This window comes from Ciconia boyciana, chromosome 6 (genome assembly GCF_034638445.1).
Source record: "Ciconia boyciana chromosome 6, ASM3463844v1, whole genome shotgun sequence".
In the NCBI taxonomy this organism is placed as follows: domain Eukaryota; kingdom Metazoa; phylum Chordata; class Aves; order Ciconiiformes; family Ciconiidae; genus Ciconia; species Ciconia boyciana.
This window is the reverse complement of record NC_132939.1, coordinates 67,769,953-67,793,441: the sequence shown is the minus strand read 5'-3', so window position 1 is coordinate 67,793,441 and position 23,489 is coordinate 67,769,953. Positions and strand designations below refer to the sequence as shown.

The 23,489-nt window shown below is 51.5% G+C and overlaps 1 protein-coding gene across 7 annotated transcripts in view; it reads left to right on the top strand.

The window, feature by feature from the left end:
* The first annotated feature begins 155 nt into the window (after positions 1–155).
* SAMD4A (sterile alpha motif domain containing 4A) overlaps positions 156–23,489 on the top strand; it is a 106,524-nt gene continuing 83,190 nt past the window's right edge. For 6 of the 7 annotated variants that reach the window (XR_012042921.1, XM_072863834.1, XM_072863832.1 and 3 more), the window contains exons 1-2: positions 156–292; positions 1,132–1,777. Coding sequence is in view for 6 of the 7 variants with exons in the window: in XM_072863834.1 (XP_072719935.1) it covers positions 1,582–1,777 (196 nt within the window). In the remaining variant the exon portion in view is untranslated. The remainder of the gene's footprint in view (positions 293–1,131; positions 1,778–23,489) is intronic. The other variant, XM_072863830.1, reaches the window with a different exon arrangement.

The following is a 23,489-nucleotide window of genomic DNA, read 5'->3' as shown; positions in this document are numbered from 1 at the left end:
CCGGGGGCGCGCGGGGACGCGGGGACGCGGGGGGGGACACCCCCCCTCCCCTCCGCGTCCCCGCGCGCCCCGCCCCGCCCCGCCCCGCATGACGTCACCGCTATGCAAATGAGCGGCATGTGGGGAGCGGGGGCTAGGCGCGCGGCTGGGCTCAGTCTCGCGCCGCCGAGCCGCCGCCGCTCGCGCCCTGCGCGCCCCCCCCCCCTCCCCTTTCCCTTCCCTTCCCCCGCCATGGCACGGCCCCCCGGCGCCGCGCCGGCCCCCCCCGCTCCCCGGGGCCGGGATGAGTCAGGTGAGTGCTTTACCGCGGAGGGGGGTAACTTTTTTTGGGGGGGGGGGGGGGGCAAGGGAAGGGAAGCGAAGCGAAGCTAAGCTACCCTCCTTCTCCCCCTTTAGCTTTGCTGCAGTGGGGACTCCCCCCCCGGGTGCTGGATGGATTGGGGGGGTTGCTTATTCCACACACCCCACCATGCGGTTCTGTATGCATGGGGGAGTTGCTTCTCTCGCTTATCTCGGGGTGCTGGATGCACTGCGGGGGTTGCTTATTCTCCCCCTGGGGTGCTGGATGCATGGGGGGTTGCTTATCGCGGGGTGCTGGATGCATTGCAGGGGTTGCTTATCTCCCCCCCCCCCCGGGGTGCTGGGTGCATTGAGGGGGGCTTCCCCCCATGCCTGCCTGCCGTGGGAGGGGAGTTCCCTCCCTCCCCCGGGCTGCTGGATGCTTTGGGGGGTTGCTTATTCCCCCACATTGGGGTGCTGGGTGCATGGGGAGTCGCTTATCCCCCCCCGAGGGTGCTGGGTGCGCTGCATGGGGGTTGCTTACATCCCCCGCTCCCCCGTGCTGCTGGGTGCGCTGGGAGGGTGCGGGGGGGTGCTGGGTGCGCTGGGAGGGTGCTCCCACCCCATGCTGGGTGCAGTGGGAGGGGGTGCTTCCCCACCTCCCCAAACCGAGCTGGGGCGGGGGGCTGCTCCCAGCGTGGACGGTGTCGGAGATTTGCTGCTTGGAGGAGGAGGAGGAGGAGGGGGAGGAAGACAGCGGGGCTGCGGTGCCCGGGCCGCTGCGTGCCAGGGACGAGGGCGAGCCTTCCTCCTCCTCCTCCTCCTCCTCCTGACGCCCCCTCTCTCTTCCAGGTGTGAGGCCCCCGGCGCCCCCCGCCGCGCCCCGCCGGGAGGAGGCAGCCGCCCCCGCCGCCCCCCGCCCGCCGCCGCCGCCTCGCTGGGGCAGCCCTGCGCGGGGGTTTGCCTTTTTTTGGCTTTTTTTTTGGTGGTTTTTTTTTGGCCGCCCCCCCCCATCCCCCTTCCCTCCCTCCCGCGTCGCCGGCAGGGAATCCAGCACTGCACCGAAGCCAGAAGAGAGGGAGCAAACCCCAACCCAGGCCGAAAGCTGCGTCCAAACCAAAACCCACCCTTTTTATCGCAAAGGAGATTTTTTCCTTTTTTTTTTTTTAATTTTTATTATTATTATTATTTTTTAATCCTGACCCAAGACGTAGGGGAGGAAGCGGAGTCGGTGCGGGGAGGCTTTCCCGGTTATTTATTTTCTCCCCCCGCAGAGGTGTCTTCTCCGGCCGCCGGCTCACCATGATGTTTCGAGACCAGGTCGGCGTGTTGGCCGGTTGGTTCAAGGGCTGGAACGAGTGCGAGCAGACTGTTGCGCTGCTCTCGCTGCTGAAACGCGTCAGCCGGACCCAAGCTCGCTTCCTCCAGCTCTGCCTGGAGCACTCCCTGGCAGACTGCACCGAGCTCCACATCCTCGAAGGGGAGGCCAACAACCCCGGTGAGTGGTTTTTTGGGTTTTTTTTGCTGCAACCCTTCTTGAACGATGCTCTAATGCAGGCAAAATTTAAAAAAAACAACAAGAAACCACCCAAGAAACGAGGGAGGTCGGGGAGCCAGGGCTCCCCAGCGTGATTGCATTAACAGCTTCTCTTCTTACGTTTTATTTTTCAAACGGGTGATGGCTTATTTCAGTTTGATTTTTCACAGCAAACTACTCCGGTCTATGGCGTGGTGTAACTACGGTAGCATGAATGATTGGTGGGTTTTTTTTTTTCCTCTCTTCCCCCCCTCCCCTTTCCTCCTTCCATGCAGTTTCCTGTGAAATAAGTAAGTCAGGTCACGTAGAGTCTGGATTTTCTAGGCTTCTTTTGGACAACGTGGCTCGCTTTGCTTTCTGCAACATGCAGAAGCAGCCCATCACTACCTTAGACGAACTGTTATTTTCTAAAGGTCTGGGCAGCTGGGTTATCCTAATTTTTTTTTTTTATGTGGCAATTCCTATTTCATCATTCAGATCCTGTTTGGATGCATTTTTTCCTGCGGCTCTGAATACCCTCTTGTGTCTCAGCAGAGCTCTGAGAAAATATGAGTAGGCTGTTTATGTTACTGAATGTACAGGGTGCATTACAGAAAATGTGCATGGCTACGAAAGTATTATTTTGGTTTTATTTATGCACCATTACAAGTTACTCAACTCTGCAGAAGTAAATGGAGTTAGAGCAGTATGAACATGGCATACGCGGTGTGTGAATTGCGCTGTGTGTTAACGTATTTATTTATGGGCGTGTATCCATTACAGACACGTATGTTCCTAAGCGTGTATGTGCAGATATACGCAGGGATGCGAGTCGCTTTAAGCAGAGTTTCTGAAATACGGAGTATGAGCAGGGAGGGCAAAAATCTCTCTTTAACTTGCATAGTTCTGTTTCTCCAACCCCTTCAAAAAAAACAACAAAACCCCAAAAAGCAAAGCAAACGTGTGTCCCCCCCCCCCCGTCCGGCGCAAAGCATCCCTTTTGTTTCAAATCCCGGGGGGGGGGGTGGCCCAGGAGCTCTTGCTTTTCGGGCTGTGCATGTCGAAGCGGTGCCGGAGTGCGGCCGGCTGCATTTCGCGATAGGTGGAAATCTTGCGGGCTGGCGGCGGCCGGATCCCGAACAGAGCCCCCAGTGTTGATGGGGTGGGAGGAATGCAGGGTCCTTCTCCAGCTGTTCCCTATTAGAGCACCGAGCCGGCAGGATTTGGCAGCTGCCTGTGCTGCCATTTGATGACAAGGTCCAGCGCAACACCGTCTTCGACTGAGGATGGATTTAAGTCCTTCTGCAGGAAACCGAGCCCGGGGCTGCTCCGGCGCGAAGGGATCGGTGCTGGTGATGGGGGGAGCAAGGCTGGAATTGGCCGTTCCCATATATAGCTCGCAGGAATGAGAGGGAGGAATGCTGCCGAGTGCGTCTGGGCGCAATACTGCTGGTTTTATAAACAGCTGAAGGGCCCAACCTCATCCATTTGGGTGGGGAGGCCCCGGGGGGGCAGGGAGGGAGTGTGCTCTCTAAACTCAGCTGCTCCGGGATAAATGTGCAGCCTCCCGTGCTGGCCTTAGCACGGGCTTGCTGCGATTCCCGCTGCAAGTCGGCGTGAGCAATATATTTTTAATTGTTTATCAGCATCGCCATTTTTCATTCCAGTTGTGTTTTTGGTGGTAGCCGTGTCCCCTAGGTTGGTCAGGTCGTTAGAGGGGGGTGATTTATGATTTACCTCCTGACCGCAGGAAAGGTGAATTATGAGGGCAAACAGTGTTTTGAAGTCTTCCCAGATACAAAGTCACGTATGGCCGTCTGCATGGTGGCATTTGCTCGATGGAAACCAGGGTTGGGCCCTTCCCATCTCCACTCGTGTGAGCAATCCCTGCTTGCCCCTGTAATCCCATTGACCTTGCTTGGCGCGAGGATTTCTCCTGCGAGCGAAGCTTGGCATCCAGCCTCCTGCCTGTCCCTTAGCGTGTTTAGGGAGCTGCCTGCACTTTCCCTGACGTTTCTTCCAAAAATGAGCTGTTCCTCCAGGGCATTTGTAACTCTCACAGCAAAACCTGGATCCGTTGAGTTCCTCTTTCTCGCCAAACACCCCTCCGTACGACTTTCCCATGGGATGGACATACCTGTGCATCCTGCAGAGCAGGGCACACGCTTTTCCAAGCCACGCAATCCTGTTGCAGTAGAGGGAAGGGTAGCTGAGGTTTGCAACCAAGAACTGTTGGGAAATTGCTTTTAGTCTCCAGTGTTAATGCTGTCTTCTTCATAAAACCACCTGTATTTTTTTAAATCGCTCCTATCCAGCGCCCGTTTCGCAGTCTGGCATTTGTCACTTGCCTGGCAATGGAATCACACTGAGTTCTTCTGAAAAGTAGCGTCGTCATCTAACCTCGTGTTACTCTCTACTGTTTGAATCCCGTTGTTTGCTTAACTAATTTGGGCTCAATTCCCTCCCAAGCTGGGGCTGAGGTAGCTCCTGGTGTATTTTCCTGGTGTTTGCTGACATGGAAATGGTGGCTCCCTGCTTGTAGGTGCCCCACCAGCGTCCTTGTTGATGTTGGGGATGTGGCAACAGTGGTGTGCAAGGGACCGCGGGGTGATGGGGCTGCACAGCCTAAATGGGACCTAAATGCTGGCTCTAAGATGTGGTGTGGTCACCTTCAATGAAGCATGGGTGAAATCCTCCATCTGGCAAGGGGCGTCACCATGAGTTAAGCAATGCTGGTCTGAATGCAATGTGCTGATCTAATGTGCCGGAGCAAGCGTCCGAATTGACTTAAATGGTGGGTCCTCATGAGAAGCGAGTTGTGTTGTATGTGCAGGACCTGTTGCTTGCCCCAACCCTGTTGGGAAGGTGGGAAAACTTGAACATTACCCCTAGTTCATGGCCATTAGAAAGAGGTGGCAACCCTGCTGTGTTCCTTGATGGATGGGCACCATCCTTGGCAATATCATCACCAACAACTGAGATCAGGAGGGGGCCCAAAGGGAGACTGGAGCATGAAGTCCTCACTGGCTGGTGGAGCTGGGCTCATGAGCCTTTGGGTGTGTGGACCAGGCATGGAGGAAAACTCCTCTCAGCAAAGGTGTCCAGGTTATTTCTTGCTTGGTAGACTCCAAATGAGAGGTCTGCTGTATGGCAGATGAGATGGGAAAACCTCAAGGAAGAAAAATAACTCTTTTTCACTAGTTAATTGACGCAGAGCAGCAAGTCTATTTATTTTGAAGGAGTTCCATCTTCTTTTTTTCCAAGTGTAGGGCTATTTTTTGATAATGACAGCCAAGCCCTCCTCGTTAGGACTGCAAACCTGATGTGGCTCTGCTGCGTACAGCCATGTATGACCCTCAGAACGGCCTGAGCAGCCTCCTGCTTCTGTGGCTCTTTGGCTACCTGCTCGAGCGTGGAGGGGTGAATATAACCACGTTGCCCACCTCGGATGAGACACCTTGCAGAGAGCTATACTGGTGTCTTGGAGCACACCGGAGATGTGACTATGCATGGTGCAGGGACTGCGCAGGTGGCTGCAAGACCACCTGCAATCCGTAGCGTGTTTAAAGGTATTGCTTGATTATAAAGGTAAAACAGAAGTGAGAAGCAAACAGGGAAGGAAATCTATATGTTCCTTCGTTAGGTGAAGCGTAGGGCGTGTGGTTATCCTATGTGGTGGCTACGAGTAGCCACACAGAGCTTTAATGGTTTAACTGGTGAAGAATGTGGGTTGCTGCTAATTCAGTTTGAGTGCAAATGGCTTGGCCTGCCGTGCATGGAGAAGAATATGGAAACCATATTATCCGTGCACAGAAATAGAAGTTGCAGGTATTACATAGCGCTATTTAAAAGCCTGCTATAACTTCCTTCCTTCCTTCCAGCCTGGCCTCGCTGGGCGGCTTCGGTCCCAGCTGCTCGGAGCCGTCAGGACGCGGCGACCTCCTCTGAGCCTCCGGTAAAGGTCAGGCAGGAGCGTAATGTGCCCCATGGTGGGAGCGGGACCTGTGCTGCTCCTGCGCCTGCCGGCTGGGGCTGAGACACCGAGGGGTGCCGGGTATAGCCGCTCTGCGGGGTGCAGCCCCGATGAGGAGACGGGGGCTGCTGTATCCACAAAACCTGGTCCGTAGGCTTTTGACATTGAGCACAGGATGTGTTTCTGCTCCCACCTGCTCAGGCATCCCCTCTCTGACGGCCGGAGGCGTGACTGGGATTTTCTTGGGACTTCCAGAGTAGTCCCACGTCCCATCCCACCAGCCCCGGCTTCGGATCTGCCGTGGCTTCCTCGATCCCGCAGAGTTTGCGGGTCGATGGAGATGGCCAAAGGCTCCTGTGGGTCCTCCAGGCATCCGAACGCCCATCTCCACTGATAGTAGCAGAGCGACAGCTTTAAGCCCTTGGTTTTGAAGGACAACAAGCTTGCTTTGCCCTGTGCACAGGACACTAACTACTTCACACATTAAGGCCAAAATCTTTATTTCATTTCGGCAGGCTGTCAAGTATCACAATGAGAGCATCAGAATGACCTAGATTTCTTGTCCTGGGAAGGACTGGTCGGAGGAGGAGACGAGGGTTGCAGGCAGTGCTAATGTCTTTAATTAGACCAAATGATGCAGCTGGAAAAAATGGCCAAGTGTGAAGGTGCACCAGCTCAAAGGAGGGCTTGTGTGGTTGTGGTGGGTTTTTTTTTCCCCCAACTGTACCAGCTGCTCTATTAAAAGGTATTACATGTTCCTGCAGACCTTGCCTCTTGTATCCTTAGGTCCTTGTGGCTCCAGCCCTATGACTGTTGCTGCCAGCCCGGCTGCAGCCAGTCTCCCAGCTCATCGGGAAGCTGCTACCCCTCCGCTGTGCAAATTTTGCAGTTTGCCCCCAGTGACCCCCACTGATGGAAAACCATCCCAGGGCCCAGCTTGAAGATGGATCTCAATGTTTTTTTAATTTTTCTTGGCTTACTGTTGCATTGCAATGCTGAGCTCTAGTTTAAGTGCCCTTGGGCTGTGCGAGAGCATCGCTGGGCTGTCCTGCGGGGAGGACTGGAGGGCCTGAGGAGGCATCCTGGGAGGAGGACATGGCAAGGAGCTAAGCCCCATGCTCGGTGGGAGCGATAGGAAGTTTTAAGTGCAACACCGGACATTGGCATCGTGTGCTCCCTCTGCTCACTTGTCTCGGCCCGGAGGGGGGTGTGAGCAGCCCTGCCGGCTCTGCTCATTAAAAATCATGAGCTGGGACTCTTAAATGGAGAGATTTGCTGAGAAGTTGGACGCTGGCTTCTTTTAATCTGCATGCTGTTGCTTGAGCTGCTGCCATGCATCTTGCCCAGGTTTTGTTTCCAAACTTGAGGGCTAAAAACTATCTGTGCTGGGTTTTTTGGAGAATAGCAAGAGGAGGGGAATAAAGGTACAGAGGAACGCTACCCAGGGGATTTGAGCAAGGTTATGCACCCACTATTCTCTTGCAATTCAAAGATTTTTATTTTTAAAGATGCTTTTCGGAGTAGCTGTGGGAAGCGCTGCAGGCCAGCGTTTGGCTCACGCCAGCCCTGGCTGGAGGCAGGACTGTGAAGAGGGCTCTCCTTCGCTCTCCCTCCCGCCCCGTTGATGGGACCTAGAGAAGACTCCTCTGGGCTTGCGTGTAACTCTTCTCTATTTTCTCTTTGCTTAAAAACACCTTCCGTCGCGGTTCCTGGGAGATGTCCCTTGCGGTCAGAGGAGGAGGGAGAAGCTCCCTGCGGCTCGCTCCCGCAGCACCGGCCGTACCGCTGGCGAGGGCTCCTCCGTGGGGCAGAGCTGATGAGGGCTGGGTCCTTTGGGTGGCGGGTTGCCTCTTCCCATGGGGCAGAGCTTGCTGGGGGAAACTTCTTTTTTTTGGGGTAGCAATGCTTAAAATGGGGCCGGGGGGGGGGAGAAAAAAGTTAACTAATGAGAACGATGTGGTTTGCCGCCCTGAGCATCACGCTGGTGCAGGCGGGTCTGCCCTCGGCGGGCTGCTCTCCCCCCATAGAGACTTTTCCATACTTTGCAGCGTCCTTTTACCATTTTGAGATATAATGCATGCCTCGGGGAGGGGCCTGATGTCGGGGTTAATTCCCCCAGTCACTGCAGTTGGGAGAAATCCCACTGTTGAAGCACATGTAAAAGATGCGGAGAAGCATTTCCTGCGTTATCGCATGAACCTGAGCTGGAGTTCTCTGCCTGGACCAGCTTGTTGTCCCTTGATTTCTATCCAAACGCTACCCTTCCGTGTGGATATCTTGTGTTTATGCTTGGAAAAGTAGACGAGATTAAGTTTTGCCCCACAACAGTGGGTGCAGGGAGGCTGCACGTGAAGGGGAGGAACCGCACGGGGCATCGCTGATGGCGTATGGCAGTCTTCAACCCGTCAGGATGCGGATTGATGGGAGAGGTCAAGGATAGCTTTAGATCAGGAGCCGAATAAGAACCAACTGTAGAGCCATCAATTAAAATAATCTAGTTTGCAAATACACTTATCTTCAAATGAGATTAAATGGATGAATGGGGAAAGCATTCTGCTTGTAGCCTGGGCTGTTGCCAGTGGATGATCATCTGTGCAGCTACGTCCTTTGGTGTGTTAGACCTCAGCATCTGAACTAAGCTGTGTCCCCGTCTCGCCACTTATACTTTACACATTTGCATTTGGGCCAGTTGCTTTTAAAACAGTTGATGCTCCGCTCAGCCAAAGTTTCCTGCAGTTTCCCCTGAAGCAGTTGGTGAAGGTTTCTGTGGACCAGGGGGATGATGGTGCAAATTCCCATCTTCCTACAATTTCTCAAACTTTGGCCTTTCTTTTTCTCATCTTCCATCAAAAACCACCTTTATTTAATTTGTGGCCCATGAAGGCAATTTTTTACCAAGCTGGGAGTTATGTTTGCAATCAGCGTGAGTAACTGAAATAGTAATTAGTGTGAACGCTTGCTTTATTTTAAGATGCGTTCGTCAGTACTTTAGCTCTCCAGCTTCGTGCTTGTGTCTAATGTTACCGCAGATAACTGTTTGGAGAAAGGGCACCCCTTGCACTACCGCTGCATCCAAACCCCGGGACTCAGAGCCCACAGCTCCTCGGGGTTGGATTCATCGGAGGGTGGAGAAGCTGGTGTACCACAGCAGCTGCTGGGCTGTGTTTTGGGGTTCCCACACGATTGCCCCAGTCTTCTCCCCACTTCTTGCATGGTGCCAAGTGAGTGCAGGAGCCCATGGCAAAGCACAAGTGTTTGAAACCCTTTCTGTCTGCAGAAACTCGGGAGCAGGGCTTGCAACCAAGGGTTGCAGCTGGGATGAACCCTTACATGAACCGTGTGTGCATGCATATACACCTCTGAGTGTGCATGGGCCTTTTGTATTTTCTTTCTATTTTCACTGAATAAACAAGATCGTTACTGTTTTTACTAACTCTTGGTTATGCAAGAGCTGCTAAGGGATCTAAAAGATGCTAAGAGAGGTTGCAAGCCCTGATGCAGGGGATGCACAGGCTTGCATGCTCACCCCTTTTCTCTTAAAAAATGATGTGTTTATCTTTGCAGTGCTCTGGTCCTAAGAAGGAGACCCAGAGATTTGCAGAGGTCACCACTGAGCGTGAGTTTGGCAACGGCAAACAGCCAAGCCGGTGGCTTTCCATCTTGGCCTCAGTAATTACAAATAAAGTTGAGGTTGGAGCGAGCGGATCCGTTCCCGACTTTCCGCCTGCGTGCCGCTTCCTCTTCCGCAGCAGATGCGTTAAGTGGAAGGGCAGGATCTCATCAAAACAAGGTTGGGATTGTTTCTCTGTTGGAGAACGTGATGCTGGCTTTTTTTTTTTTTTTTTTGGAAGGGGTTTTACAGGCAGAGGGAATTGCGTTTCTGGGGTGGGGGGATTGCGAGGTGGGTTTCCTCTCCCAGAGCAGAGGGCTTGGGACAGTCTCGCCCATCGCATGACGGCCGTGCAATTTGGTCTGCTCTGATTCTGGGTAGTGAGCAGAAAACGAGCCCCGTCGTGATGGGGGGACCAGCTCCGGAGGCAGAAACCCCGTTTGCTTTGTACCTGGCAGGAGTTAGCTGTGTGAGGCGGGTGCATGGGCTTTTACCAGCCTTTCCCCGCAGGAGGCAAATGCATCTATCTAAGGCGCGAGCAGATGTGATGGAAGGATTTATCAATGCAGACTCACCCATCCGATGCCTGGTTCACGGCTTGCCGTTTTATTTGTGTGTTTGCGTGTGGTGACTCTATGGCATGGTAGGGTTGTATCAAAGGTTTTGGTGAGGGTGTCTGAATTGGAGCGTGTTTTTTCTGATCAGGCTCTGTGCTTGCAGAGCTGTGTGTGGGCGTGCGGTGCAGCACCTCGTCCAAGGCTTCCCGGGCTCAGGGCTCCTGTCTGGCGTAAGCGAAGGCTCCGCTTGCTCAACTGATGAAATCTGTGGACTTCTGATCTCTGAGTTGAAGCCGGGGTGATAACCGTGTGTTTTACTACTATTAATTCTGGCTGCTGCCCTTTGCAGCCATTTCTGGGCATTTGCAGTGCTTGAGCTGTAGTGCAAAAACCTTCTTGTAGTATATAAACGTAATCCACGGGGCAGAAAAAGCCTTGCTACCGTGCTTGAACAAACTCATGGTCATTTTGTATTGTGAACCTGGGACTTCCCGCTACGGAAGGTAGGGATGGATGGTGCTGACGGCTCTGTTGCACCAAGGGCTGAGCCAGCTTCTGCCGCAATCCCTGCAAGCCTTCCCTGACATTTGCAGGAGCTGGACGTGGCCCAGCGTGTTGAGCTATCGTGCCTGAAGATGTTATTTTACTTAAAGTACCGTTAATATTGTGAGTGTCATCTGCAGGATTCAGCAGCTTTGCTCCGCTCTTCGCTCTCGAGCGAGGCAGCCCTGGAGTAGAAGCCCAGGGCGCTTTAAAAAGCTTCTTTGCTGTTACTGATCCTCATAAGTAATTTGTTACAGATTTATCTTTTTTTTTTTTTAATTATTTCAGACAAACTTGCCTTACTTTTAACCAGTGAGTTCTCCTGGTCCTTGCCTATGCCGTTGCCTGGTGGGGTATGGGCACGTGCTGTGTTTGGAGTTTTAATTCTTGTTACAAGAAGTGATTGAGTGGGTGGATAAAATGGGGTTTGACCAGGTTTAGCTTGAAACGTTTTAAAACTCACTTTCCAAGCCGTTGCGTTTTTTCTTGTTTCTGTGTTTTCAAAGAAGAAAAAACCCTGAACATCACAGATCGGTGGTTCTTGTCCTCGGGTTTTTATTGTGGTCCCCTTCTCTCTGTCCCTCCTCTGCAATGGGAAGTGAAGGAGGAGGAAAATCGGGAGAGAAATGTGGAGGAGAAAAACCACAACTTTTGTTGTGGAGAAACTTGGCTGATCTGACTTTTGCAAGCAGAACATAGTGTTTCTGCAGCAGCTGTGGTCTACATTCATGCATTTCCCTGGTTTTCATAGTTTTCCTGTTGGGATATGCCCCTTGTTTCTCATGCAGCAGACATCAATGTGGTTTTTCTACCTTTTTTTCTGTCTGTCTCCAGTGTGCTCAGATTGCCCATGGGGTCAGCTTGGTTCTGGGTATTTTTTTTTTTTTTTTAAATCTTACAGTTCCAAAGAAGTGGATTATTTAAAAAAAAAAAAAAAATACAAAATCCCCAGGCTGTTTCCCTCCAGATAATGTGAATGTAGATGAAATGTTGAGTTATAACTACCTGAGTGACCTTTTAAGATAAGAATTGTTATTGACTTGCAGTATTATGTTAAACTGATAAGAATTCTTCTTTTAGAAGAAGGGGGGGGGGGGGGGGAAACCAACAAACCCTCCAGTAACCATAACAACTTGCTTGGCCGTGCACCACCGGCAGCTCCTTCCTGACGCTGGTGCGGGGGGCTCGAGGGCAGCCCCGTGGGGATCCCATCCCGCAGCCCCTCGGGGGGACCTGGGAAACCTCCCCGGAGCTTCAGGTTGGGGCTGTGAGGGATGCCCGAGGTCACTTTGGCTGCTCCTGTTGCTGTCAGCCCCCGAATTTTCATTATCTGTAGGGAATTTTAGCTGGAGAGTTGTGCTGGGGCTCAGTTCTGGGCTGGTGAGTCCGGTGCTGCGGGTTTGGGTGTGGTGGGAGGGATGGGTGCAAGGGGAGAGGGTGCTGGGAGCAGGAAGGATGCTTTTGGAAATCAAAGGAAGATGCTTTTAATGGTCCTCGCTTAAGAAATGAGCAGCCGGGCAAGGAAGGCTCTGCCTTGCCGTTCCTGTGCCAGCAGGCACAGCGCAGCCCCGGGAGCCCCATCGGGAGCTTGGTCCCCTCTCTGCACCCCAGCAGAGGTGCCAGCTCCTGGTTTGGGTTACAATGACGGAGTTAGGAGCCTGATTAAAGCCTTTACGTACGTAAAGCCTTCCTGCACCCAGCTGAGCCCTGCTTGGTATGTTAGCACGTGCTGCTCCTGGGGATGCTGTCAATTTAAAGCAGAATTCACACTTTTGCTGTGGACTTGGTTACCTTCTGTTAGCAGGGGTTGCCACTGAGATTGTTAAAGCTAAAGAAAACCAACCGTGAGCGATTGATTTTTTTTTTTTCTTACCACCTGCTTTTCTTCTTCTTCCCCTATCCCTTTGCACCTGTATTACCTGCGTGTCGCGGGTTCCCACGTTTCGTGGAAAGCGCCTGTCCGTGCTCGTGGCTCACAGGCAGGGGTGAGCCAAAAGGCGAACAAGCAAGAAGCAGCAGCTTGGAAAACACAGAGACCCAGGAGGTCTGAAAGGAGAGGGGATAGGCCTGATAAAATAAAAAAATACTGTAAGTGTCTTAGAACTAGGTCTAGGAAAAAAGAAAAACCAACCCATTTGAATTCATACCAGCAGAAGAGGGAAGGGTGTGCAACGCAGTGTGTCTGTTCAGGAAATCAATTACTTAAACCTGCTCGGTTAAAAGAGTCATCTCGGCAGCATGAATTCTTTTAACGATAGCTCTCAGCACTGTGTAAAGGTGTCTTCTCAGGCTGCACTCGCTAACCTTTCATCACATTATTCTGAAGCAGTCAGTTGGATGCTGAATGCTTTTTGTAGCCGATGTCAAATCTCGGTCAGCTGGAGAGCCTTTATAAATAAAGGTGTCTGCCTGTATTCAGGCATATGTGGATAATAGCTGCTGTAATTCAGCTGTCCAGCTCGGCTACCCGGCTTTTATAAATGACTGATCAGAGATTCCACTGAGAATGGGTATTTAAAGGGATGGAGCTGCTAAAAGTGGTCTCTGTACCGATAAGTATAGCGAGTCTCTATCCCCGGGACAGGTGGCCGGCGTTGCCCTCCTTCCACTGATGTCCTGGGTTTGTATTTCACACAAAGCAAATGTTGCAGTAATAAAACTTTTGTGTTGCGGTTAGATTGCAGGGCTCTGCATTAATTTTTTGCAAGCTGCACTCGAATCTTTCAGTTTGTAGTCTTCCCCCCCCCCCCCCGCCCCTTTTATTTTTTTATGGGAGCGGGTAAACACTCGGCGATCTCTCTGGACAAGCCACAGCAGCTGGAGGATACTGGTTTCTCTATGGAGTGGAGGAATTTCATCAGAGGAGCTATTGTTCGACTGTGTTCTCAGCATTTTGGCAACTGTTCTTTAGATTAACCCTACAGAAAGGGGAGGTTGCTCTTTGCCGGGTCTGAAATAATTGCAAAAATGTGGGCAGATGCTTTTGCGTTGTTAGAAGTCGATACTGGTTGGTAGTGGGACAGCATGGTGTGGGATTAAGGAACGAAGAAGCCCAAGTTCTTTAAATCCCTCCTAAAGCCAAACTGGATGTTAGCATTGATGTTCAGTTGTTTTCTGTTTTTTAAAATAGAAATAGTTCACTTTTTCTCGCCCTACCCTGAGCGGTCGATAATCTCGGTGTGTGATACCCGGGGGGTCCTGCCGCACGAGGGGCACGGAGCCTGGCCGACGCTGAGGCTTCGAGCTTGCCCATGCCTTGCCCTGACACCCCGCAGACCCCTGAGACCCGACTCCTTGCTGGCGTAACGCCCCTGATTTCGGCAGATTCACTCCCGCCCTGGATCTGATGCTGTTTGCACGTCTCTGAAACCAGCCTTTTGGTCGGCACCCGGTTCTTGGCTGCACGACTCGCTTGCAAGGTGGCAGCTTGCGGGGAGCGTTGCCTGTCCCCTTGCAGCTGGTGGCCTGGGTCGGGTGGCTCCGTCCCTGTCCCAGGCCACTTCTATACCCTCCCTCGGAGGGAAGATGCTGAGAGCTGCCGCAGTTTCTTGCTGCGGAGGCTCCTTGGGCCGTTGCTCCTCTCCCGGAGGGCTGCGGTGGGATGCGGCTGGCACACCCAGCCCATGTCCCTAATGAACTAATACAGAATACTCACTTGCTGGATAATCCATTTTCCTGGGCGCAGGCTCTTGTGCTTGAAAAGGAGGAGGAGGATTCGGTACGAGAGCAAGCATCCCACATATGGCTTGGAGAAGGCAGGTGGGGAGGGAAACCCTCCTTCAGCTCTGAAGTGTTACCTGTGTGCAGGGCCCTTTTAAAATGTATTTCTCTATGCATTTATTTATTCCCGTCCTGCAGCTTGAGTCCTGGCAGAGCTGTTTATATCACTGTGTATCCATGTTTCACCATTTGCATCCCCTGCAGAAAACATCTCAGCAGAATGTACCTTCTCTGGAGTGACTTTTGTTTGCTTATTTTTTTAATAACAATAGAAAAAGGTTACTAAAGCTTTTCCCAGGAGACAGTCAGCACTCCTGAGTGAATTCTTGCATTCCCGGGCTCTTGTCCCCGTCCTGCATGGGAAAGCAGGGCTGTCCCTGCACACAGCTGATGCTCACAGGTTCCTTTTTGGTCTCTCCCAGCACCGGCCAGGCTTGGACGCCTGTGCCCGTGCCCAATTGCAGCGTGCGCAGGTCCCACCTTGAGGATGGGAACGAAGAGGGATGTAGTCTGCTACTCGATGAACCACCCTGCTGAAGTCAGTGATGCTTTTAGCTGGGTTTAATTCCAGCAGGTGAGTCCTGCTTACCAGTGAAACAGATAAAAAATAACTTATTGGGGATTTGAGTGTAATTATTCTGAATTTATTCCACTGAATTTGGCCCCCTGACACTGGCGGAAAACGGGAACAACCTCCCTGATCCTGCTAGGGCCACTGAATCTGGCAGCCACCTCCTTGATCTGGAGAAAACACTTGGCGATACTGAATCTCTCTTTCTACGAAGGCAAATCAAGATGTTCTCGAGTTAACAAATAGATGCTGCTGGCAAAAGCTGTTGTGGGGTGGGTGGCTCCGGAGAGGCAGAGCTCCTTGCTGCAAACCTGCCCGGCTGCAAAAGCTTGGCACGTGTACCTTTCTGCCCCGGGCACACCGCTCGTGGCCGGTCCAGGCTCGGTAGAAATGGGGACGATGCGCAGATATCGAGCCCTGGACGGGGAGCTGCAGCTGTACTGGTCCTGCGGTCCCGCCGACTGCAGGCTGCACGCTTGGGCTTTGCTTCCCACCCTCCCTTTGCTGCTGGTGAAAGCCCAGGGTTTTGACTGCGGGTACGTGCTCACGGCTGCGTTAAGGTGCCCACCTTACCTGGGGGCTCTCCTGAGGCGATCGGTGGTTCGTGATGAATTTTGCTCTTTGCGTTGGTGGGTAGGGAAGTTGGATCGTGAATCTCGTGCTTCAGCTTGTGGTATGAATGGCAGTGTCCGATTTACCAGGGCAATAAAATCTGGCGGTAGATAGCAAAGAACTCACGTAATGGGTTAGGAGGTGGCTTGCGATAGCCAGACCAGTGTAAATCTGGAGGGGTGAATAGTTTCCAGGCACCGAGGGACAATATGAACTCGCTGTGGACCAGCAGTTGCCCGGTAGCCTGGGCTCTTACCTGCTCATGCGAATGCAAGGATGTATTGCCCGTCTGTGACCTGGCATGGTCCCTCGCAGGGGACCCGGAGGAGAAACGGGAGCCACGAGCTGTGCCCGAGGGGTGATGAAGCTCCTCACTCGCCATGCAGCTACTTCTTCCTCTGCCAGTGCCTGCAGAGCCAAATTCAGCCCCCAGCTCCATTAGTTGCCAGCTCTGCAAAACATAACCAAGGGGTTGGTTTTTTTTTTAATCTGATGTGCATATTTTGGTTCCGTTTACCCATACAATTACAGTAATTTGCTTTATTATATGCAGAGATTAAAAATGCATCTGGCAGAGAGGATTAAAAACTAGTAATCTGGCTGTTAAGAAACATGCGATGTTTTAGGGTTTCCTTCTAGGTGTGCAGAGCTCTGTAACATAAGCAAATCTGATCCTTTGTAGTTGCAGTTTTCATAGGGAGAGCTCATTAAAGCTAGCGTGATTGTTCAAGTAAATGAGAAATGAATGAATTTAAAATATACGACTAAATCCCACCACATTAAAGCAGTAGTCATGATTTAAGAGCTTGATTCTGGTTGGTTTTTTTTTTTGGTATGCGAACCTGGAGCAATAGGATTGCTTTACCTTGTAATGGATTTAACAAGTTACTCTACTTTTCTTTTAATGTTGCAGTGCTCCAAAATAATGCAAGGTCAGACCGAGTGTAATTAATTCCAGTTTGAAAGCAGAGGGTAGCCCGTTTCTCAATAGACTTACAATTAGTGCAATGATACTCCTGCCTTCAAGAGGGATGTAGCAGGAGATGAGACCACTGGAATCTTGGTAAATAAAAATGTGCTTGGGGAATTTTTTTTCTTATTGGTACGAGGAGGGGGAACCCTATAAAAGCCAAGGTTTAATTTCATTTTGCTTGCTTTCATGTGTGCTTCTTGCCCAAGAGGACTCGTAGCAGGAGGTCAAGATGTGGCGAAGGTGCCCTTGTCCCCTCCATCAGGGGCTGGCAAACCCCTCCAAGGGTGCTGTCTTCCAGGTCCTCATCCCTTGGTTTGTCTGGGTTTATCCGTGACAGGGTCGCAAGGATGCTGAGAGCTTTTTCCCCAGGGTCTGGGGGTCGGTCTGGTGCTGCTGCCTGAGCTCTGCCGCTCCGTCCCAGCCGGGCACTGGGCTTTCGGGGGCGATTGCTTTGCTATTCTGCAAAATCTTTTTGTTGCACCACTAAGACTTCTTGTGAATAGTAGTTTCATCAACATGATGTCAAGAAAAACCCTGGGTATTTTCACATAGCTCTTGGTGTGCTACCCGTTCTGGCTTCCCGTTTAACAAGGAGCCCAAAGCCTCATCCCGCTTTTCCTGTGGCAAGCCCTACAGTCTGTAGCCAAAGCATATCTTGGTTTAGCCATGTCATGTCTGGGGATCCCACAGCCTGTCTGTCCTGGCCACAGTGCTGCTCTGATGGCTGGTGTTAACAGCAAATAACTGTCACCGTGTCACTGTCATGTTTCAGGTGATGCCCAGGGTCCTCCACTGCCATCATTAGAGAACCGTTGCACAACTTGTCCCTTACTGCGTGTGTTAATTTTGCTTTCAAAGTCTGGACTGCTGCCACAACCCATGTGTGTCCCTTTCTTCCGTACATCGTGGTCTCCTGCTGCCGGAGATGGCCGGGAGCCCGGTGACACCGTGAGCACAGACGGGGAATGGGGAGCTCCTGTGCCCTTGCTCCTACTTGCCTTCCCTTTCCTTGTCCAGAGACGCTATTTTCACAAGGCGGAGGTTGCTGGTGGTCACAGTGAGCGTTTGCTGCCATGTGCCCGAGGGGACACAGTGAGGACACGTCCCATTTTCCACCAGCCTTCTCCCAGCAGGGGCTGTCGGGGAGTCCCGGGGCTGCCTCATTGCCGCCGGGATGCAGGCGCTGGTCCCTGGACCGCTCGGACTCTTCCCTGCGTGGGATGCAGACAGCAGCCTCCCGTCCCCCTCGGTGCCGGCTGGAGCCCTGCCAGCAGCACCAGACCTCCCTGGGCATCACCTTCCCGCTGGCAGAGCCACGGCCAAATAAAAAGCATTTTCCTTTCTCCATCTCCGACCTGCTCTGCGTCTGCCCGGCCGCGGGGAGGGAGATGGGGCTGTGGGCATCTCTCCAGCTGTGCTTCAGTCTGCTTTTATCTCCCTGAAAATGTTTGCACACCCTGGTTTGCAAATACGGCCAGCTCTGCCTTGCTCCCTTGAGGTTTTTTTTGGGTTGTTTTTTTTTTTTAATTCCTTATGTGCCCCTGGCTGATATAATGTGGCCTGTTGTGGTAGAAATCCCAGTGTGTGCTCCATGCTTGCGCTCTTTTTTTGCAGCAAAGACGGTATGTCGCAGCTCCCGGGAGAGAGGAAAGCAGCGTTAACTTTTCATCTCTGTCGTCGCTAATTTAAGGGGTGAGAAGGTGGCCTGGGTCTGTTTTTAAGAACTGGGCATATACTGATAGTACCAGTGTCAGTACTGAATAACTCAATAAGCTGAAGAATGCAGCAATATCTAAAATTAAATCTCTTCTTAATTGCTGGGTTATAAATGGCAGCATTTTCTCCAAATGGAATTAATTTATTATTTTTCAATTGCCAAAACAAGACTCGGCAGCACAAACCCCACAGTTAGCATTAATACAATAATAAGGCGCTTCCAAAAGGTGCGTTTGGCATTTGTAACACATAATACAACCTAACAAACCATAACTGTGTCAAAATACTGTTAAGGTGGTAATTAAAACTTAAAAAAAAAAAAAAGGTAGAATAGATGAGTACATTCCAAATTGTGACTTTTCAATGAAGCTCTTTCATAAAAAACATTGTTTCTTGCCAAAACAAATTCAAAGGCATTTTTGTAATTTCTGTTGGGGAAAGGAGGAGTGTTTATCCAGCCTTTCATGTTGGCTGGGCTTTTTGACTTTTATTTAAAAAAAAAAAAAGTCAGTGCAAAAAGAGGTATTTTTTCTGAACGTGCATTAAAAAGTCTTGCTCCTGTCCTCTCCGGCATGATCTGCAAAGTGGGGTGAAGGCTGGTGGGGGATGCGCCTCGTGGTGCAGAGCTCTCCTTGGCCACGTAGCTGAAATCCCGCGGTGCTGGGATCCCCCCGCGCGTCGCGTCTGGGGCAGACGCGGGGCCCAAAGCGGTTCCTAACGGCACGAGGGTGCCGGGGGTCCTGCCGACGTGGGTGGCAAAGCTCCCCTTGCCTCCGGGGGCTCCTGCTTTTGGAGGAGGAACCCCCCGCGGGTACTCGGGATGGGGATGGGGTTCCCCCGCTTGCTTGGCAGAGCATCTTCTGCAGCGACAGGCATCCAACCAGCACAAAGCAAAACTGCTTGAGGTATTTATAGTTTTCCCTTCTGATCCTTTATTTTTTTAATCCTTCCAATTTTGGACATGTTTTTGACAGCTTTTACCTGCTGAGTCACCATTCATCCTCTTGCACAGGAGCTACTCCTGCCATACCAATTCCCTGAGCAGGCTTGAGCAACCATCATTTAAAAATAAATCCTGTCAAGGAAGTGTGGTGGGTTCCCCCCCCCCCCCTTTTTTTTTTCATATCACCAACTGCTTTTCCTGCTGTGTGTTTGCTTTCTTACACAAGATGGCTATTTTATAGATGCGATGCCTTCACGTTGCTAAGGATGGCTTTATGATTTATCACGTCCCGCCACAGCGTACCGTATGGAGGAACTGTACGTTGAAACCAGATAATGGCGCAGCTTTTGAAGATAACTATATCTGATTCTGCAACAAGCGCTCTGGTTTTCCTACGATGGATTTTTTTGGTGGTAAACCACAACTTGAGCACAAACTGTTTGATTCTCATCGCTCTGTTTAATAAATAACTCCCGGTCCACAGCAAGTAGCCGTGACTGTTGCTTCTGATGGATGGGAAGGGAGGGTTGGTCTTGCCAAGGGTAACCCTGATATCCAGGTTGGTTTTCTTTCCCACTTACCAGGTTCAGATGGCACGAGCATTTACAGCTGTTTTTGCAATGTCGCTTAGTGCTTCATCTGCAACTTTTGCTTGCAGGCTGCCTGTTGGCAGCCAGGCTGCGACAGCCACTTCTCTAGAAACCACTTGGAAAGACTTTGGATACGTGCAATGTCGCTCATTTAGGGTACCGCAGCACCTGCCTTCCGGTCGCTTCAAGTGCTTTCTGCCCCAAAAATGCATCGTGAATTTATTTGCTTTGCTTTATTAGCTGTAGTTTTGTGCCTTGGGTGGTAAATGTCAAGAATATCGTTGGCTCCTTCCTATTTCTATATTCGCACCGACTGGAGCCTGCGTTGATGCTGCAGATGAAGGGAGAATGCTTCTGGTGTGCATGGCTGTTCTGCCTGGGTGGTGTATTCCTTATTTTGTGGGTGCTCCCACCTTCCTCCTTTCCGGGGGATACACTGCAGAAATTAAATATTCAGTCTATTTATAAATTTCAGTCTATATATTAATCTGTCTATATATTAATCCTCCAGGTGGTTGCATTTCACTGCAATACAGCTGCTAGTGGGATGTTAATCTTGGCGAAAGTCTATTTTAGCTCTTTCCTGGTCGTACAGCCTGCTGTCATCCCGCGGGGCAAATCCTCCCCCAGGAAAGAGGAAGGGAGACTATTTAAGGAGGAGCAATTCGGGAGGGAACAACTGCAGCTGAAACCGAAGCCGGCTTTGGGAGGAGGAGGCTGGGAAGGAGCTATTTCAGGGGACGGCTTGCCTGGCCACGTTGGTCTTGGGCACGGAGGTGTCCGTCCACCTCCTTCGTGTCTGATGACCAGCACTAGTTTTGACATGAGCGGTTTAATGGGTGACTGTTTCTTGACACGCTCGTGCAAGGAGACGCAGAAATGTAGCGTGCCACTGGTGGTGTAGGTGCCTTGCTCAGGTCTTGGTGGTTTGGGGGTGTCTGGTAGGTTTTGTGGCATCCTTGGGGGTTCTGCTTGTGGACAGGTACATCTTGCATGCACCGCAGGTGTTAAACATTGCATGTGTGTTGTGTTGCGTGCCTGCTCCTTCCTTAAGGGTTTTTATATTTCATCCCGGCTTCCGAGAGGGTCCAATCACAAGCAGCCTCCTATCCAAACTGGAGTCTCATCCTGCTTGCCAGCATACACCTTGTTTTCTTTCTAGTTTCTTCTGAGTGGCCCATCTTTTCCATGACTAAACTTCTCATGCCCTGGGGATATGCTGTATTGATCGGCCGGTAAATCTTTGACCTCACATTCAGCAGGGCAGCCCGGGTCCCCGTGGAAGTGGGGTTTAAGTGTGAAACCCACGGGATATATTTGCAATCCTGGACGCCATGCTCTAGCCCTTGCCCCTGTAGTTTTTCTTGACAACACAGAAGACGACAAGCTTCGTACTTCTGCTGCTTTTAAATCTGAATGAGTAATTCAATAACGAATAGCTATCAGTTCATTGCTTTCATCTTAAGGAGAAATCCTGTCCTTTTAAAGCCTTTATATAAGAATTGGATAGTGAGCTAATTTCTAATCTTGCGCGACTAACCAGTACTTGAACATAAGGCTTCCCTTTATCATTGCAGACTCTTTTGTTATAGCAATCTTCAGCATATGGTTTTCGGAGAATTTAACATTGAGCTCAGACACATGGTGACACACTCTTAGTCCTCTCCGTGCATGTAAGTCTAAAAATGGCCTTTTTTTTTTAAGTTTCCAGGATGCTTGTGAGTACTTAGTGCCAGAAAGGAAAACAAAAGGCCCACCAACACCAACAGTTTTTGCAAAAGAAGTTTTCTAAAAATGCATCTCCTTTCAGTGAGGCAAGCACGTGTGCTTGGGCTATAACACACAAGTTGTTGACACGTTTTGCTAAATTTGCTAAGGGTTTTTCAGTGCTGGGGATTTGTGTTTTGGGGGGTTTTTTTAACAGTTGGAAAAAGCTTGTAAAACTGAGGACTTGCCAGTGCCGCCTGCGTGCGGGTCCTAAACCATCTCCTTGGCGTCTGCCGTGGTCCTTGTGCACCGAGCCTGGGCACAAGCTTCCTTCTTCTGCCCTACATCTTTCTGCTTGTTTTAGGTGGAGATTTTGTGAATATAGGTTTTTCTTTCCTTCCGATCAGCCTACGTGGGGACTTGAGGGCGAGTGGCTTGTCGTGTCCTGCGTCCCGGGGAGAGCCCGTAGCTGCTGGGGCAGGAGCAGGGATGCTGCAGCCCCTCTCCTCTCTGGCATTAGGTGCTTTCAGCGGGGTCAAAACGCTAAAATTGCAGTAGGGATGTGTTTAGGGGAAAGGGGGCCGTGGTCGCGTGGGCCATGCATCCCCGCTGCTGAGCAAAAGGGGTTTGTGATTGCAGGGGAAAAAAAAAAAACCTTCAGGGTTGTGGGATGGGACTGGACGGTTGGGTCTGGAGCTGGGGCTGCTGCGGTATTCCTCCCTCTATCCAAAGGATTTCGGCTTCCTATTATATATCAAATAGAAGGTGAATAGGGCAGTGCCCTATTGAAATTGTTTCTGAAGGATCCGCTTTTTCCCAGGTACTGTTCATCCTTCCCCTCAGATGTCCCTTTGGCTGGTGATGTGTGGTAAAGAGGAGAAAAAAGAAGGGGGAAATCCTACGTAGGGATAAAGAAAAGTGTATTGTCCTTAGCGCCGGAGCCAGGCAGCGAAGCGTGAGAAAGGCTCGCACGGGATTTCTTGTGGCCGCTTGTTCCTCAGCTTCAGCCGTTTTCCCGTCAAAGCAGAAGCCACACAAATATCTCGGGTTTTATTATTGCCATGATAGAGGAAGCATTTTCTGTCTGAAATAATAGCTGTAGGGGATTTCTTGGGCAGTTTAGAGGGATAGCGGGCCTTTTGACCCAAGCAGAAGCTGCAGGGGCTCTCAGAGTCACCGAGGATGATGATGGTGTGCTACGACGTATCTGAACCTTGCTCGAAGCATGCAAGTTTTGCTTCATTTTTCTTTTTCCAGGGGGTTTACACACTCCACTCGTTTTGTACACTTTTTTTTTCTAGCGCGCGTTGGTCCGTGCGCAAGCCGAGACCCGATTCCCGGGGAAGGCTCCCCGTTGGCATCCCGAGAGGAGCGGGATGAAGGCACACCGAGGCAGTGGGGTGCAGAGGGGGCATGCAGCACCCTGAGTTGAGGGATCCCCACGCAAACCCCGCTCCGTTCCATCTTCCCTCCCCTTGCTCAGCCCTGGTGTCCTTTGGAGATCCTCCATCAGCGGGGGACACCTCGCGCAGCCGGGGGGCATGGTCGGCTGCCAGCTTCCATCCCTGGAGGTATTTAGAAGCCATGTAGATGTGGTGCTTAGGGACACGGTTTAGTGGTGGGCTTGGCAGCGTTAGGCTGACGGTTGGACCCGATGATCTTAAAGGTCTTTTCCAACCTAAATGATTCTGTGATTTCATTCTGGGAGGGGGACGGATGGGAATTTGTGTGTGGTAGGATGAGGAGGTGCCTGCCCACCCGGGCTTGCTGCGGGGTGGGAGCAAGGGGACCCTTTGGCTCCAGGGAGGATCCCTCGTTGCCTCCCAAGCACCGCGGGATGACTGTGAGAGTGATGCCCCTCATCCAGACCTCTCAAAGCTGCTGTTGTGCTGCTTTTGGCGGGGAAATGGGAAAGGTTTGGATGAAGGCACTGTCTGGTGTGTGCCAGAGCTGCTCCCCCCATCCAAGACCACGAGATAAGCCGAAGAAAAGCATGGGGATCTACTCCCTCCCTCCCCTGGCACGCACATAACCCCAAGGCTTGGCTGCCGTTTCAAAGCTGCTCTCTGGCTGTTTTAAATTTAGGAGCCAGCTCGCGCAGGCGCAGGGGCAGGAACGGGGCGTCCGCAGTGACCGGAGCTGCTTCTCCTCCTCCTCCTGCTGGATCCGCCACCATCCC